Consider the following 18804-nt stretch of genomic DNA (forward strand, 5'->3'; position numbering starts at 1 on the left):
TCCCTGCTGGCCGTGATGGGGCGGCAGAGCGCGGGTTCGTGACATGGGCATGCGCTGGAGGCCAAGCTCAGCAACAGGAGAACGAAGGCTCCGGCGCCGCTGCCGAGCAGCCTGTGCATATCGAAGGTCCTCACCGGCCTCAGAGCAGCCGCTTTGTCGCATTCATATCGTACGTCCCCCCCTCCCGTCCCCCGCTGTCAGCCTATGGGAAGTGAAAGGAAAGCGTTCTGTCTCGGGCGCCATGCAACCGGTGTAGACTTTACAGTTGGGACCGATCGTTCCATCGTCAGCTAAAAGGGCATTCCTGACCTCTGCGGGCCATTTTCTCCTCACCTGTTGAGTTGGACTGACAACGATGGAGAAGTCCAGGGCTTGTCAGTGTAGCTGTTGACAAAGCACCTGTGTCCCATGCCTTCCCCATCTTAGAGACAAGGTCAGGAGTTCATACCTTCCCTAAGTAACTTTTGTTTTTAAAGTGTGTGAACCGCACATTGCAGGGGTTGGGTAAAGTTTTGGGTGGGTTCACAAGGGACAGACTGTGACAACCATGGGATATGTATGTTCTGCTGTTAGTATCACACACAAGAAGTGGGGTGAAGCAGTGAAGTTACTTAATGCAGTGAAGTTTGGGGTTACAATTATTCCCATATTGGGGGGGGGGAGATCCTGAAGCCACTGAAGCCAAAAGAGTAGCCTAGCATAGTTCCCTGCTAATGCGTGATCCAAAACACTGTAGCCTACCTTACTGTAAACCTACCTCACTGAGAACAGTAAGGTTGTTAGAGGGTATGTAACTGTTTATTAGAGTTATATCCTATGTTTTTCTTACAAAGAACTCAAGGCAGCTTCCATCATACTCTTCTTCCTGCTCTCAAGCTTATCCCTACTACAACCCTGTGAAGGAGGTTGGCCTGAGAGTCTGTGACTGGCCCAAAGTTATGCAGTTGGCTCCATGCCCAGCCCAGGCCTAGAACCCAGTTCCTCTGAGACCCTGCCCTGTGCTTTTAACCACTACATCACACTGGCTCTCTTTGCTTCCCTCAGCCTGTCACTTTCAGATGGTATCTGACTGGATTTTCAGCAAAATAAATATCTCATTTAAAATATGGGATATTAAAATAAGCTGTTAGAAAATATTAAAATATGGGGTACTAATATACATTACATTATCCTGCAATGTGGAGAAGACAAACTTTAAAAACTGGAAAATTAGTCCCATGGCATTTAATAGCCTATGTGTGCACAGGTTGGAAGCCAGGTTTGTAGCAAAGGTAAAACTTAGTATCACTGCTCCCCTAGTTTCCCCAAGCTGAATTCAGACCTGTCTTGCGGCAGTAAAAGAAACACTGCTTATAATTGAAACTGCAAGCAGCCAGGGACTGTGCATCCATCACAGGTCTGCAGTCTTCCCCTAGTGCCACTCAGTGTTTCCATATCTGTTTCAGGCTTTGTAGGTTGATAGAAATTTGGCAAGAGGAGGGATTTTCTTTACGGGGAGATTTGTCAGCGAACAACAGACAGGAAGCAAGGCGTTAGAGAGACAACATTATTCTTGATCCATCTGCATTTGTTATTCAAAACCATGCCATTGTATACAGCTTCAGTGTAAAGTTGAAAGCAAGTTAAAGCAGTCAAACCATGACTGCTTACATTACACTCTGTGTGTGTGTGTTGTAAAAATCTTTGAAGATGGGCTATAGCTCAGTGGTGGAGTAAATTCAATGCCTGGCATCTGTAAGCAGCACTTGTCTCGGGAGTTGGGGTTTCTCGGTTGCTGTGGACTATATTGTTGCTGCTGTCCAACTTCTCTTCCCCCTCCCTTCCCCCATTTTACCCTGTTTTTCTCCCTTTTAAATTGTATGTTTCACCACCCTCCACCCCTATATTTTATTCTGGGGTGGGATTTTGCCCACTTGGACAGGGAAATGAGGAATCCCTAATGGCTTTCCATTACAACAGGCAGTGGTTAAAACAGGGGTGGTCACCCCATGGCTACTATGTAGCACTCTGCTCCTCTCCATGCCGGTAGTGAGCTCCACACATTTTTTGGTGCACATAGGGAATATTTCTTTCATAGTGATGGAATTGGGTTCACCTGTTCCACAGATCAGAGTACAGCACCAGCAAGAAAAGAAAGCTTGGTGAATATTTTTTGCAATGTAATATATTTCTGTCATGAACTAGAGAAAGCTCTTGTTCTAGAAATGACCTCCGGGGATTGGTGTGGAATTTGGAATTATATTTTGTGTCTGCATAGCTTAGGGAGGGCTGGAGATAGCTTATGTATTGGTTTCTTGGAGGTACAAAGAACAGGGCAGTGGATTATCATTGCTGTGATGTATGATGGCGGGAGAAGGATAGTTATCTGCACAAGAAGGGAGGTTATACATTTAATCACTATCACTCCCAGTTCTCCTGAATCTACGAATTCTTGGTGGGCATGCTCTTAACTCTCCAGGTCTATAGTTTTTGATACTAAATGGCAGATCTATTAAGGAGATGGAAAGAGATATATGTTAAGATATATAACATCATTTCTATTTGGTGACACAAATGTATTAAATGGGAAATCAAAACTGTAACTTAAAGACTACATAATAGAAAAAAAGTTGAAAAGTTACATGTTCTCCTGAAATCAGTTTGGTTTCAAGGCCTCCCACATGGCCTGGGTTTGCTCTTGTGCTACAGAGCTGCCAGAATAGTCAAGGCAATCTGCATTCCACATACCCACACCCCTTAAGGCACGATCTTTTGCATAAGCTGCCTTCAGAGAGATACTCCTTGGATCATCAAACCATACTTGATGAAATGCACCATGTGAATCCTGCAAGTGAAACAAAGAGAATATAGTGACATGCTTTCCATATTCTTTCCAAACAAATCCTACAGTTTAGGTGTTCCGTGTACCTAGGAAAAACCCCTGGAACTTCACAGATGAGGGCTGCACTGAAAACATATATCAGTCAATAGACAAATGTGTTTTTATGAAATAATGATATCTAAAGATTTTTATTACTATTTTGTTTGGTTTATTTGTTGTCTCAGTTATTTAGCACATATGGATAGAAGAACATGAGGATAAGCTGAGTTTCATATTGTGTTAGCCAAGCATGTATGAGGCGGAATTATTTGGGGCATTGGGAGGGAAGGAAGAATGGATTACAGGGACTTTATCCCTGGATGCACCTATAATCTATTTTCCATCAATTGAGGCTAGGCCAAATATGCCTGTATAACTTTGACTTTGTGCCATTGGCCCCAATTAATTGCAACTTTTCAATATTTTTTCCTAATGGATTGACAAGGCTACTTTCTTTTTTGGTGTTGTATTTGTATAAATAAATGCATAAATAACCTCTAGAAAGTAATCTTGATAACAGCTTACTTTGTATTCCAGAAATGGGGCTTTCTGTTCTTCATCCCATAGGATCCCAGAAAGAGAACTATTTTCCTGATTCATTATTTTCTTATAAGGAACTTGACGTCCTGCTGCATCACTGCAAGGAGCCCCTCTGAAAGGGGTTTTTGAAATGGAACAAACATGGTCCTGAAGAAAGGCAGTTCATGTTACAAATATATATTAAAGGCTTAAGAAGGGATCATTATAAAAACAATGCCCACAAGAATAAAGTGAGTAAAAAAGTAGTTAAAATTGCTGTCTTTTTCTTACCTTAGATAAGTCTAGACAGGTATAATCATAGCCATACCATGGAACACCCATCACCAGTTTCTTTGGATTGATTCCCAAGCGAATATAATTGTCATAGCCTAATTTAAAAAATTAAATGTAAACCTAAGTTTAAACATTTACCCATGTGCTTTTTGTTCTTATTTATTTTTACATTTCTGCTGCTACACTTGTAACATCAGCAAGCTGGAGGCGATTGAGGTAGACATACAAGATACAACTATGTCTACATGGATCTTCTATGGGCAATTGCCTCTTTGTAGAACAGGATCTTGTTCTTTATTTTTTTAGTGATTTAAGTGCAATCCTCTTCATGTTTCCTTTTGGCTCTGGCCTCTTGGCAGAGCAGCAGAGGCACAGGCTGGGAGAGAGGGCTGAGTGGCCAGGGGACTGGCAAAGGCAAGGGAGGAGCTGGGCAGGGGAGCAGAGGGCCAGGAACAGCGGAGAGGAAGGGGGCGGGGCCAGAGGGGCTAGAGGGGCCAGGAGGAAGCAGGGGGCGGGGCCACCAGCCTGAGGGACTGATAAGGCGTCATCCCTTGGCTGCGGCCCGGGCTGTCCAGGGACTCCCTTCCCTGGGATGCAGAGGGGTTGTTTTTTTGTTTTGTTTTTTGCTTTTGCTTTTGCTTTTGCTTTTGCTTTTGCTTTTGCTTTTGCTTTTGCTTTGCTTTGCTTGTTCGTTTGTTTGTTTGTTTGTTTGTTTTGGTGCTGTGCTTTGCTTTGCTTTGTTTTCCCTCCAATTTAAATTTAAGTTTATTTTATAAATTTAAGTTTATTTTATCCTTGTGTGTGCGCGCGAGTGGGTTTTTGTCTGGGAGAACTGGGCGAGTGAGAGGAACTACAGAGCTAACAAGACAGGGGACCAAGGTAAGGTCTCGGAAGGGATCCCAGTGGCAGACCAGGAGATGGCCTTGGTGGGAGTCACGGGTGTTGCTGTCTGCTGCGACATGTTCGCCCTTCTCCCCCAGGAGAGGCAGGGTTACACTTGCCCTCAGTGCAAGCTGGTGACCCTGCTAGAGGAGGAGGTGAGGTGCCTGAGGGCCGAGAGAGCTCTCCAGGCCCCCCAGGAGCAGCCCCCCTCTGGACAGAGGGTTGAGGGAGAGGCCACGGGAGAAGCAGCTGCGGAGACATGGAGGTATGTCACCCACAGGAGGAGGAGGCCAGCACGGCCTCCTCCTTCTCCTGGCACCAATCTGGAGCTGGGAAACAAGTTCTCTCCACTTGGGGAGGCTGGTGCTGATGAGGCCTCGGGGGACCAGCAGGACCCCCAGCCTGGGGTGTCAGGTGGCAAGGGGGCTGCTGCAGGAGAGGTGAGGACCAGGGCACAGCTGCCCACCACCACCAGGAAGACACGGCGGCGGGGACTCCCTGCTGAGGGGCACTGAGCCGGCGGTGTGCCGCCCCAACCTGGAGACAAGGGAGGTTTGCTGCCTGCCGGGCACACGCATCCAGCATGTGAAGGACAGAGTGGAGCATCTTGTTCGCTCCGGGGGTCACCAGTCGCTCCTTGTGATCCATGTGGGCACAAACGACATGGCCAGGCAGGGTGTGGTCAGGATCACCAGGGACTTCAATGCCTTGGGGAAGAAACTCAGGGAGTTAAAGGCCCAAGTGGCCTTCTCATTAATCTTACCGGTTCAGGGATTTGGGCCAGAAAGGGACAGGAGGGCCTCCGAGGTGAACGACTGGCTTAGGGTGTGGTGCCAGAAGGAACGCTTCGGGTTCCTCGACCACGGCACTCGTTTTCTTGCCAATGGACTTCTGGCAAGGGACGGGTTACACCTCACGAGGATGGGGAAAAGGTCCTTTGGAGATGCTCTAGCGAGCTTCATCTGGAAGACTTTAAACTGAGCCGGGGGGGGGCGGGTTCAGTCCCCCCAGAAACTTGTCTGCACTGGACAAGTGTGGGGAGAGGACCAGGGCTCTGGGAGCAGGGTTTTAGAAGTACTGCAGGGACTGACAGGACTCCTACAGAGAGGGGCCAGGTACCAGGGAGGATGGGAGGAAGGAGGAGGCTGGGAGCTCCAAGGAAAGGAAGCGGTGGGAAGGAGTTGAGGTGCATGTACACCAATGCTAGGAGCATGGGTAATAAGCAGGAAGAGCTTGAAGCTCTCCTGGGAATAGGAAGGTATGACCTGGTGGGAATCACAGAAACTTGGTGGGATGAAGGGCAAGTCTGGAATGTGAACATAGAAGGGTATCACCTTTTTAGAAAGGACAGGAAGGGAAAGAGGGGTGGGGGCGTGGCTTTATACAACAGGGCAGGGGTAGGATGCAGTGAGATAGAATGCAGCACAGGTGGGGATTCGGTAGAGGCAGTCTGGGTGAAACTTAGGGGTTTTGACAGGGAAAGAGACCTGACAGTGGGGGTATGTTATCGCCCTCCAGGTCACCTTGATACCCTGGATGATGTCCTGACAGGCCAGATCCTAAGGATATCTTGGGGGAGGGACACAGTAATTATGGGAGATTTCAATCTCCTGGATATTAGTTGGGAGACTCACTCGGCAGTGACAGCCAGGTCACATCGCTTCCTAGAAGCTATAGAGGGAGGGTTTTTCACACAGAGGGTCCGAGAGGCGACGAGAGGGGGAAACATCCTTGACTTGGTTTTGACCAATAGGGAGGAGCTGATAGATGATGTACAGATTAGGGGAGCTCTGGATGCGAGTGATCACTCCATCCTTTGCTATGAGATCAGGGGAATGGGGACATGCAGCAGGTCGAGCACTAGAAGCTGGGACTTCAAGAGGGCCAACTTTGGCCAACTGAAGGCCAGACTGGGGAAAGTCTCCTGGGATAGGTTACTGGAAGGTAAGCGAGTTGAGGAGGGGTGGATAGCACTCAAAAGGGAGGTTTTGGAGGCACAAGCCTTGACGATACCTCTAGTCAGTAAGGTGGGGAGGCGGAGGAGAGTGCCGCCATGGATGCGAAAGGAGGTGGTTAGAGGGATTAGACGAAAGAGGAACCTCCGTAGGAAATGGGTACTGGGGCAAACAGACAAAAGGGTATACCGGGAGGAGGAGGCCTGTTGCAGAAGGATTCTTTGCAAGGCTAAGGCTGATTACGAGCTGAGACTTGCCAAGAATAACAAGAGCAACAAAAAGGGCTTCTTTCCACATGTAAATAGGAAGAGGAAGGGGAGTCAAGTGGTGGGACCACTAAATAAGGAGGAAGGAGATCCAGTGACTGATATGAGGGAACAGGCACAGAAGCTAAATGACTATTTTGCCTCTGTGTTCTCCCCAAAGCAGGACGGGGATATCTTCATAGGAGATTAGATGAGGCTGGGGACTTAGGGGCACAGATTAGAGTACCTTGAAGTCGAGGGGCTCCTCAGGGCATTGGACATTACAAAGGCGCCAGGCCCTGGCAGGTTACACCCAAGAGTACTTAGAGAGTTCGCAGGGGTTCTCTCACGCCCGCTGGCCTCCATTTTTGAGGCCTTGTGGAGAATGGGTGAAGTTCCAGAGGACTGGAGGGTGGCATCAGTGGTCCCAATTTTCAAAAAGGGTAGTAGAAGTGACATGGGGAATTATAGACTGGTTAGCCTTATGTCCATTGTAGGAAAAACAATGGAAAGGCTCATAATAGAGAGAGATCTAGTGATGCTAGATAGGGAAGGGAGGCTGACAGCCACACGACACGGCTTCCGCAAAAACAGGTCCTGCCAGACAAACCTTGTGGAATTCTATGACAAGGTTTCGAGATGGCTAGATGGAGGGAATGCAGTGGATGTGCTATACCTGGATTTCAGCAAGGCCTGACATGGAAGAAGGGGTGAACAGTCTGCTGATCAAATTCGCAGACAACACTAAAACTGGAGCAGTGGCCACAACTGAGGAGCAGGTACTCCAGATCCAAAAGGATCTGGACAGACTATGGAAGTGGGCAGGAGACAACAGAATGGCGTTCAATGTGGTTAAGTGCAAGGTCTTGCACTTGGGGCATAGGAATAGCTGTCATAAGTACAGGTTAGGTGACAAGTGGCTGGAGAGCAGCCCTTGTGAAAGGGACCTCGGGGTACTGGTTGACTGCAGGGTAAACATGAGTCAGCAGTGTGATGCGGTGGGCAAGAGGGCGAACGCCACCCTTGGTTGTATAGCCAAAAGTGTGGCTTCTAGATCAAGAGAGGTATTACTACCACTGTATACGACTCTGGTGTGCCCGCAACTGGAGTATTGTGCTCAGTTTTGGGCCCCTCCTTACAGAAAGGATATAGCCAGGTTAGAGTCAGTGCAGCGTAGGGCCACAAGGTTTGTGGCTGGTTTGCAGGGGATGGGGCATGTGGCGAGACTGAGGGAACTGGGTCTCTTCAGCCTGGAGAAGGGGAGTCTCAGAGGGGATATGTTGGCGACATACAGGTATGTGAGGGGATGTCACATGGAGATGGGTAGAGACCTGTTCTCCCCTGCAGAGGAAGGCAGGACACGCTCCAACGGAGCAAAGGTCGTTGAGGCCCCATCGGTGAGGGTGTTCAAAGATAGGCTGGACATGCACATGATGGGCATGTCGTGAGCAGAGCCAGCTGGTGCTGGAGGTCAGACTAGATGGCCCAGGAGGCTCCTTCTGACTCGGTCTGTTTCTATGTTATATACAAAAGTCCTACAAATGCCAGCATTTCTAGCTACAGTATATTATATACTGTGGACAGGTAAACTTCTCAGATCCTCTTTCCTGCCTCAGATTCCTTCATTTTCTACAATATGCAAAGAAATGGGTTTATATACTGGCAAAAGAGTAGAGAGTTTTATTTCAATCTCTCCTCTGAAGGGGGGAGATAAAAATAAATACTCAGAATCAGAGGTTATTGACATTTTAAGAACTGATAAAAGAAAAACTTGGCAACCTACTATTTTTGAGGTTAGACATTTAATCAGAGTTTGAGAATGGCTGTCAGGAAAATAATCTGATGGAAAACAGTGATTTTCAGAGGAGATAAAATTTATTAATTGTCAGAAATGTTACTATTATTTATATGATGAAATGGCAGAGAGTTTTCCACCTTTTTCTTTAACAGTAAAGTCTTTGCTGACTCTACTGGCACTTGCAGACCTGCAGTCGGCAATCCAGCAGCATTATTCACAGGCAGCAGAACAGCCCAATGAAAATAATGCCACATGTCTCCTGAATGACTCCATTACATCTTTATCACACACTGTTTGTTTGTTTGTTACATTTCTATACCACACACTGGTCAAAGCTCTCAGCACTTTACAAGACAAAGCTGAGACGTATAAAATACATCAATGTAGTAAAACATAATATAAAACCTTTTGTTTAAACAGAATAAAAACAAAGCAGTAGCCAAGGTAAAAGTCTGCAGCAGTTCAAAGATCTAAAAAGGAACTAAATTTTTAAAACTGAAGAGCTAAAAAGCCTGAGAAAATAAAAAGATCACCTGAAGCCAAAAAGACCACAATGTACGTGCCCGACAAGCCTTTCTGAGTAGATTATTCCACAGCTGTGCTGTCACCGCTAAAAGGCCCTCTGCTCAGTAGCCACCCAGCTCACCTCATCTGGTAGAGGCACTTGATCTAAGGTATATGGAAAGGGATGATCTTTTGGGAATCTTGGCCCCAAGCCATTTGGAACTTTCTAAGTTATTACCAGAACTTGGATTTTGGCCTGGAAATGGATTGGTAGCCAGTGCAGATCAAAAAGCTCTGGCCAATATAATGATGCAGTGTCAGGAATTTTATGATCTACGCTGGCAGCCTTCCATTTTCATATCCATTTAATCCTGCTTCCTTATTTCAGACAGGTTGAAATTTCCAAGCCATTCTCAATGGCAGCCTCAACATACTGCAGCGTTCCAAATGACAGATTACCAGAACATAGATAACTAGCTAGGCTATCTGTGTCCCAGTGAGATTGCAGTAGATATATTGGCCTAAGCTAAGGCTCCATATCTCTGAGGCCACCTGTGCCTCCAATGGCAGTGCTGGAATTAACAGCACCCCTAAAATATGATCCTGGTCCCTTGGGGGAGTGCAACCCCTTCCAAAACAGGTTGAATGTCACTTGACGGGGCAGAAGAACCATGCACAGAGGTTTCTTTGTCTTATCTGAATCGAACTTCATTATATTGAGCCTCATCTAATCCATTAGTTCACCCAGACACTAACACACCAAGCAGGCCGTATTGCTGCAATGTCTTTTTTCCAACAATGTACTGCATCATTATGTAATGCCATTCCTACTGGACCATTCAGTCGTCCAAAGGAGGATGGCCACTAGACTGTGATGGCAACTTTTCTGCCATTTGAAGTGAAATTGAAGTGTTACACTGAAGAAAAAAGGTGGAAAATGCTCTGTTGCTTCATCTTGTAAGCAGTGATAACAGTCTGTCACCCTAATAGATTTACACTACCCCTGAAAAGTGGCCAAAAATGTCTCATCATGTTTGTAGGGAAATAAGAGCCTTTAAAAAATATTACAATAATGATTTTCTATTTTAAGCAATGTATCTTACTTTTTCCCAGCTTGTAAAAATGAGAATATGCTTAGCTACTTTGGTAGGTTGCAGCTCCATCCCAAACACTGTTCAGGTGCTACTGACATTTGAAAAGTTAAGAGCAAACACGTATGTGTCTATGCATGCTCTCAGCTATATCAGTAAAGCAGCCTGGTAGTTATATTTTATAGTTCATAAATGAATCAAACAGACCAGTGATAGGAAATAAATTATACGATGCAAGAACAATTCTCTGTAAGCTACTTTCCGAGAGTCTTTTTGACTGAAGAATGAGGTACAATAGTGAGTTTGATGTTGCTCAACTAGCAAAGTCTGTGTGATATCGTGGTTAAGAGTGTTGTACTGGGACTCAGGAGGTCTGGGTTCTAGTCCCCACTCAGTGATTGAGTGCACTGGCTGACTTTGGGCCAGTCACAGACTCTCAATCCAACCCACCTCACAGGGTTGTTGTTCTGAGGATAGGGTTAAGAAGAGAAGGAGAATTATGCAAGCTGCCTTGAGTTCCTCAAAAGGAAATAGGCAGGATATAAATATAATAAGTAAATAAAGCACATTTAGATTTAATTGAAAAATAAATGTTCCATATATTTAAATCCTTATCTCCACCACTACATTTTTTGCTATTTGTTTTCCCTGAAAGAAAAGGGGGAAAGGGATTTTGATGTCTTCAACATTTCTGCAAATTTTATGTCACTGTTTCTTACCAGCTAATGTCTGGTTGTATGGTGCATTAGCTCTTGCTATGCATTCTGACCACACTTGACTCTGCTCATCATAAGACATTACAAACACAAAGTCACAAGAATCAGCAATCCCAGTGTAGTTGTAACATCTTCCGTCTATACATTCTGGAGACCAGGCTACATCAAAAGTTACCTGTGACAGAAAGAAAAGTACATCACACTCTCTTTTTCTGAATGTGCATTCCTAGCATATGTTTGTGCAGATGCCCATAAACTTTCCTGAAAGAAGTAAATGATACGAAGTTAATCTCAAAAGTGATTGCAAATTGGGATTGCAAATTAGATTTTCTGCAATTTGAAATGGCAGTTCATGAGTTCATTTTAATTATTTCTTGAAAATGTTGTACAGTGGGGAAATATTAATGTTTGGGAATATGAAGCCAAAGTAATTGGAGCATAACTTGACAGCACAATATAAGAAAATATGGTTTGAAATAACAAACAAAAAAGCAGGCCTTCCTTTGGTATCAAATAACAGGTCTGTATAAACTGTCTTGCACCAAGTCGAGTGCAACAGCTTGTCAGGGCAGGAGCCCTCCGAACTTCTTGAGCTGCTGCCTGCACAGATTTCAGATATATTGCCACATAACTGTTGGGCCACAGCACATGATGGGAGCAGGTCACAAGTTATGGAAACCTGACCTAAGATGGGTGGAGTAAGCAGTGGCTAATATACAGTATGTGTTCATCCAACTGAGTTTTGTTTTGATCATGCTACTATAAACTGTACATGACAATTACCTTTAGTCTTAACATTAATTTAAACTTCTTTAGAAAGAAAAAACAAGGCTGAGAAAAAACATCAAAATTGAATACTGTTTTTCAGAAACACCAAATACTACATTTATTTATGTATTTATACTGTTATTTTAATAAAAATATGTATTTTCCAATTAAATAATACACTGGTCAAAGCCAAATTTAGTCATACTAGGAGCTGACCCAATGAAGTAACAGGGCTTATAAGTCATTCCTAACTTCACTCTGATTGATTTCAATAGGTCTATCCTACACATGCCTAAATCTGAATCCAACCTTTGTTGTTGTTCTGACCCCATGGACAACATTCCTCCAGGCCCTCCTGTCCTCCACCATCCCCCAGAGTCCACTTAGGCTCACACCAACTACTTCAGTGACTCCATCTAGCCACCTCATCCTCTGCCATCCCCTTCTTCTTTTGCCATCTATTGTTCCCAGCATTAGGCTCTTCTCCAGCGAGTCCTTCCTTCTCATCAGGTGGCCAAAGTATTTGAGTTTCATCTTCAGGATCTGGCCTTCTAAACAGCTGTCAGGGTTGTTCTCCTCTAGGACTGACTGGTTTGATCGCCTTGCGGTCCAAGGGACTCGCAGGAGTCTCCTCCAGCACCACAATTCAAAGGCCTCAATCCTTCGGCGCTCAGCCTTCCTTATGGTCCAACTTTCACAGCCATACATTGCAACTGGGAAAACCATAGCCTTGACTATATGCACTTTTGATGGCAGGGTGATGTCTCTGCTTTTTAGTATGCTGTCTAGATTTGCCATAGCTTTCCTCCCCAGGAGCAAGTGTCTTTTAATTTCTTGGCTGCAATCCCCGTCTGCAGTGATCTTGGAGCCCAGGAAAATAAAATCTGTCACTACCTCCATTTCTTCTCCATCTATTTGCCAGGAAGTGAGAGGACCGGATGCCATGATCTTAGTTTTCTTAATGTTGAATTTCAAGCCAACTTTTGCACTCTCCTCCTTCACCCACTTCAAGAGGCTCTTTAGTTCCTCTTCACTTTCTGCCATTAGAGTGGTATCATCTGAATCCAATGTAGTGATTCTAAATACAGATCTGACCAACCCTTAATTTGTTTCTAGCATGTGTTTACCAGTGGCCTTAGGATGCTTTGGTGCTGGTTTAGCACCTAAACATATTCTATAATAAAATGTGTGCTCACAAGGGTGAATGTTGTCAGTGAGGAATGGTAGAACCCTATTCCTCATTAGGATTGAGGAATGGTGGAACCCTATTTTCTTGGAACTTCTTCTCAGGACAGATATTTTTGGCTCCCTTTTTTATTTTCTTTCAAGCAGTTCCTAAGAACATTTTTTTTGTTTCTAGTTGCCCCTGTGTGGCATGCAGGATTGATTTAATCATCTATCTTGTTCAGTGTTTAGAATGTTTTGAAACTGAGCCTAGGTCAGTGTTAATGTGCTTTATGCTGCTTTTTGTTTTCCTGGCTTTTGGTGGAGGACCAACTGCTGATGGTTTTAGTAACTGGAAGTTCTGTATTATATGTACTTTTGCATTGTGAGCTTCTTTGAGAGAACATTTGTTTTGAAAAGTAGTGTTTATCTAAAAATGCATATATAAAGAAATGGATGATGTGAAACTGAATAGGAGTCGTTGGTTTATTTTTACCTGTGATCCTGGAATTTCTTTGTGAAAAGCTTCTGTTGTTTCTTTAACCAAAGCTGTTAATGCATAGTATTCAGCTGAAAACTTATTAACTTCTTGCTCAATGTCGATATTGATTCCATCCATATACTGTGTTTTGGCCAACTCCACCTTTTGGTTTATCCAGGCTGCTCTGACAGCAGGATCAACAATTGCCTTCACAGATACTTCTCCTAAAGAACAAGTGTTTGCATTACTACAATGGATGAAAGAAATGTTTTTTCTTTTCACCTCTTAAACTAAGTTTCATCGTGTAACAACTTAACAGGGCTTATGAAAGCACTGGAACTCTCTTCCATGTCCTTGAGTTTGGGGCTGAGTTGGATGGGAGAAAAGAGTGCAATATGTTTTATACTGGAATTCATGCCTCTAAAGATGGTGACCTTCAAAGAGAGACCTCTTAAGGTAGCCTTCCAATGTAGACCAACACATGCGGGGCACCATATTCAAGAAAGCATCATCCCTTTGTGCTCGGTGCAGCATAGCATAAGGGGGATTTCTAGCCTGTTCTGAAACTGGTGGCACAAGGTGGTAGCACTGCTTTCCTATGCAACAGGTAAACTGTAATAGCAATAAAAGTATGCTCATTATTAAGGCTGCAGTCTTATACTCTCTTAATGGGGGAATAGGTCTAATTAAACCCTAACTCTAACTTAATTCCATAGAAACACAGGATCAAGTTCCATATTATTCTCATTATTCTAGTTAGAACACACCTTTTAAAACGACTCTGGATCCTTTAGAATGGGCATAACACATAAGTTCAGGGTCATATTTTCCAAAAGTTGCCACTGTTGTAATTTGTGTCCAGTTGTAGAATTTCCATGTTTTTCCACCAACATCAAATACCAAGATCTGTAGAGATACAGCAAGGATTGTTGGAGGGTTAGCTTTCGCTTCCTGAGCACAAACTGCATGCTTTTGACCGACTGTTAGGCAGGCAATAATTCAAAGACTGTGTACCACTCTGTTTCACTGGCTCAAGCCACAGACCCACAGACCCCTTTAATCCTTTATAGCTGTGCTCACAAGACAAAACACTGCTTCCTGTTAACTAAAACAGTACAATGTGTTAAGAATAAATTCCAGTTTGAAGCTCTCTTCAGTAGCAAATTGCTAAGTGTTACATATGCCCTTTTATTTTCAGTTGTGGATTCCTTTATTCCACTTTCACATTGTTACACTCCAAATTAAAAATGTGTGCTTCTGGACAGGTTTTTATTTTGCAACTGCCTTGCTGCAGGCGATTCCAGACAAAGTCTGCTATTTTTAATCATACTGTGTTACTACTACTTTTTTCTTTCTTTTTCCTTAAGTCGTTTATATTAGTTTATTACAGAACGAACAATAAAAAGACATGAGACACATTAAACTGCATATAATCTGATGCATGATTTAGTGGCCAGTGTCCAATCTTATGACAGAATAAATATACCCGTCCTGAATAGTCCTGTTTCAGGTATGTCTTTCTTTCCGGTAGGGCATTTTTTGCCTTTAATAGTTTCGTGGCAGGCAGAAATTTAACTGGTGGTGCTTTTCCTGGCACGGGGAATGCGGAAGGGGCGCCCCTGAACCGCTCAGTTCAGAGCAGCTCTAGAAGCCAAAGTGCAGCCCTGCCACGGTGCATCGTCCGGGGCGCCGGGCCAAGCGGCGTCAGCCCGCACCAGGGCAAAGCCCTCGGTCCACCAGCGAGGGGCTTCGCGGCGCGTCACGGGCCCGCCCGCGCTCTCCCCGAATCGCGGCGCACTTTTTCCTCCCCACCCCCTGCGCAGTCCAGACGAGACACCGTTGCGCCTGCGCACCTCGAAGTCCCTGGTGGTCGTGATCGGGTTGCAGAGCGTGGGATCCTGGCACGGGCATGCGGCCGAGCCCACGCGCAGCGGGAGGAGGAGGGCGCTGAGCAGGAGGCGCGCGACCCCGCCGCTTGGCAGCCTGTCCATGCGCCTCGAAGGAGCTCCTTGGCTGGTCCCTGGCCGTGACTGGCCCCTGCAGCGTGAGGCTTGGTGAGTCCCTGGCAGGGAGGACGGAACCTGGCGCCGCCCAGAAAGGGAGAGGAGGGAATCTGGCAGAGCGAGGAGGAGGCGGGGAGAAGCCGCTGCGCGCTTGCTGGCGGCTCGGCGCGCCCCTTAGCGCCAGTCAAGCGCATCAGCCTTTGCCGGGTGTCGCTGATGATGGAGGGAAATGTGGGCACAAGCAGGAAAAACTGAGCACATTTAGGACGCACGTACTGACAGATAGCAGCAGTGAATTGAAATGACATCTGATGAAGGTAAAAGAAGAAACTGTAAGAGCAGGTCTGCAGCTGGGTATTCAGAAAACAAAAATCACGATTAGGGAAGATTTATTTATTTATTTAGGAAGCTTCTATGCCGCCCCATTCGCCGAAGCCTCACAATAATAAATAAACACAATATAAAACAATATAGGTCTTCTCCTGAAATTGTGAAGATTTTGCATACCTTGGTACCATATTCACTTGGTTGGGAGGAGGTGTTCCCTGCTCATTTTCTAATGATCACAAGCAGGCAGAAGTGCAAGCTGTTTTCCTTATACAGAGATGCATATTTGAAAATAGCCTGGATGATAGACTTTTTAAAAAGTGAGTTACCTAGCATGCATCGGAGTGATAGGCAGTCCATCTGTAATGGAAAACTGCTAATAACCCATTCTCAGCCTCTCCCCTTTCTTCAGTTCCAAGTCCTTCTGCTTCAGCTGGAACACCAGTTCAGACAAGAGAAAGATGACACAGGGCCCCTTTAGTCCCCGTATGACTTGAAGGGTGGCTTCATTGCCTTTCTCACTAGTTCTGTCAAAAGAATGGCTTGGCCTTGATGACTGGCCACCTTTCCTGACCTCAGTAGCATGCACCTTCTTCCCTACTCTAGGCCAGCCTGAGCCCAACTACCCAAAATGAAAGAAAAACAACCGAAAGTAGATTCCCCACCCCAACCCCTGGATTTAGACATAGAGCATGCGAAGACCCATCCCACCACTAACATCATAATGGCAAGCAGGCACCCACAGACACCCCAGTGTCAAGAAATCACCTCTGAAAAGAGTAAACAGGGAGGGAGATTGACTGGAGAGGCTTGGAGCTGCCCCAGCCTTCATTTTGCTCCCTCCATTGTGCTCCAGCTAGATGTGAAAAAAAAGCTCATCTACAGAAAACGCACCCAGGGCAGCTGGGAAGTGAAGATTGCCTCAACTTGTCGTCCTGCTTAGTTTTGGATGCCCATAAGCCCCCGAGTTCAGGAACGTACAGGCATCCCCAAAGGACTGCACCCTTTTGAAATGAATCAGAACTATCTTTTGAATTGTTTTTGCAGTTCTCATTGGGGGGTGGGAGGGGAGGTATTTCCAGGAAGCAAATACATACACCAACATATAACTTATTATCACGTGCCAGCATATGCCTTGACTTTCCTTATTGCTATAGTGCACTTATCAGGCATGGCATTTCAAAGAGTACAAGAGAGCAGTCCTCTTCACTGAAAATTTTATACCCTGAAATGTGGCAGCAAGGAAACAACAGAGAAAGATGAGGAAAATAGTAGGAAAGTGAACAGGGAAAGAATCTATAATGGTTTCAGTTAGAGATTCTTACACTTGGTTGCAGAAAGGCATGGGAACCGAGGGGAAGAAGAGGCCCATTATCTATGCTAGAGAACTCCCTGCTATCACAAGGATGGGCTGGATTTCCCAAGCTGCTTCTGCTGCTACCAACAGTGAGTGACAATCTGCCTGCTACCAGGCTGCTTAAGCTGGGGAATCAGCAGCATGCTGGCAACATTTCAGATGATCATCAGGTGTACTTCTGCTGAGGGACAAGAATCTCTCCGAAGAAATGGAGTAGCCTTCATAGTCAATAAAAGAGTAGGAAAAGCAGGATACAATCTCCAAAATGACAGAATGATCTCAGTTCGAAACCAAGGCAAACCATTCAACTTCACAGTAGTCCAAGTCTATGCCCCAACCACTGATGCTGAAGGAGCTGAATTTGACCAGTTCTATGAAGGCCTAAAGACCTTGTTGAAATAACACCAAAAAATTATGCCCTTATCATCATGGGGTATTGGAATGCTAAAGTAGGAGGCCAAAAGATAACTGGAATAACAGGCAAGTTTGGCCTTGGAGTACAAAATGAAGCAGGGCAAAGGCTGGCAGAATTTTGTCAAGAGACACACTGGTCATAGCAGACACTCTTTTCCAACCACCCAAGAGTCGACTCTACACATGCACATCACCAGACGGTCAACAAAGAAATTAGATTGACTATGTGCTTTGCAGCCAAAGATGGAGAAGCTCTATACAGTCAGTAAAAACAAGACCAGGAGCTGACTGTGGCTCAGATCATGAGCTTCTTGTTGCAAAATTTAGGCTTAAATTGAAGAAAGTAGGAAAAAGTACTAGGCCACTCAGGTATAACCTAAATCATATTCATACTTCAGTTGGTGCAGAATAGAGCTGCCAGGTTGCTGACGGGGACTGGGTGTTGTTCTTATATAGTCCCAGTTCTCCGTCAGCTCCACTGGCTCCCGATTGAAGTCCGGGCCCTATTCAAGGTGTTGGTTATGACCTATAAAGCCATAAATGGCTTGGGAACTGGATATCTAAAGGAATACTTGCGCCCATATATGCCCTCCCGCCCCTTGAGATCAGCAACAGATGCCATTCTCCGGGAACCCTCCGTGAATGATATTAGGAGGGTGAGTACCCGGAGGAGGGCTGTCTCTGCGGTGTTGCCCCATCTGTGGAATGCGCTCCCCAGAGAGGTCCGCCTGACGCTGTCGTTATTTGTTTTTCGGCGCCAGGCTAAGACCTTTTTATTTAAAACTTATTGTAATTGTTAAAATATTTAATTAATTGGGATTTTAAATTTTTTTTAGCCAAGATTGCACTGGGTTTTTTTATTGTTATATTATTATTATTTATGTATTTATCTATGCTTTGTGAGCCACCCCGAGGCTTTGTTGCGATGGGGGCGGCATAGAAATGTTTTAAATAAATAAATAAATAAATATTCCTTATGAATATACGGCAGAGGTGACAAATAGATTTAAGGAATTAGATCTGATAGACAGAGTGCCCGAAGAACTATGGACAAAGGTTCGCAACATTGTACAAGAGGTAGCAACTAAAACCATCCCAAAGAAAAAGAAATGCAAGAAACTAAAATGGCTGTCTGGGGAGACTTTACATATAGCTGAGGAAAGAAGGGGAGCGAAAGGCAAGGGAGAAAGGGAAAGATACACCCAACGGAATGCAGAATTCCAGAGAATAGCTAGAAGAGATAAGAAAGCCTTCTTAAATGAACAGTGCAAAGAAATAGAAGAAAACAATAGAATAGGGAGGATCAGAGATCTCTTCAAGAAAATTAGAGATATGAAGGGAACATTTCATGCAAAGATGGGCATGATAAAGGACTAAAATGGCAGGGACCTAACAGAGGCAGAAGAGATTAAGAAGAGGTGGCAAG

General features: G+C 44.9%; 1 protein-coding gene across 2 annotated transcripts in view; it reads right to left on the reverse strand.

Annotated features, from left to right (window-relative positions):
• Nucleotides 1-15373, reverse strand: part of LOC123024517 (di-N-acetylchitobiase-like) — a 16530-nt gene extending 1157 nt beyond the window's left edge. The window contains exons 1-7 of one of the 2 annotated variants that reach the window (XM_044432301.1): nt 15131-15373; nt 14045-14183; nt 13293-13501; nt 10868-11039; nt 3671-3768; nt 3386-3547; nt 2622-2824 (exon numbers count right to left, since the gene is read on the reverse strand). In XM_044432301.1, the coding sequence (XP_044288236.1) occupies nt 2636-2824; nt 3386-3547; nt 3671-3768; nt 10868-11039; nt 13293-13501; nt 14045-14183; nt 15131-15268 (1107 nt within the window). In that variant the 5' untranslated portion in view covers nt 15269-15373 and the 3' untranslated portion in view covers nt 2622-2635. Of the gene's footprint in view, nt 1-1535; nt 2825-3385; nt 3548-3670; nt 3769-10867; nt 11040-13292; nt 13502-14044; nt 14184-15130 lie in introns of those variants that run through there. The other variant, XM_044432300.1, reaches the window with a different exon arrangement.
• Nucleotides 15374-18804: the final 3431 nt, after the last annotated feature.

Source organism: Varanus komodoensis, unplaced genomic scaffold (assembly GCF_004798865.1).
Source record: "Varanus komodoensis strain SLA01 unplaced genomic scaffold, ASM479886v1 scaffold24, whole genome shotgun sequence".
Taxonomy (NCBI): domain Eukaryota; kingdom Metazoa; phylum Chordata; class Lepidosauria; order Squamata; family Varanidae; genus Varanus; species Varanus komodoensis.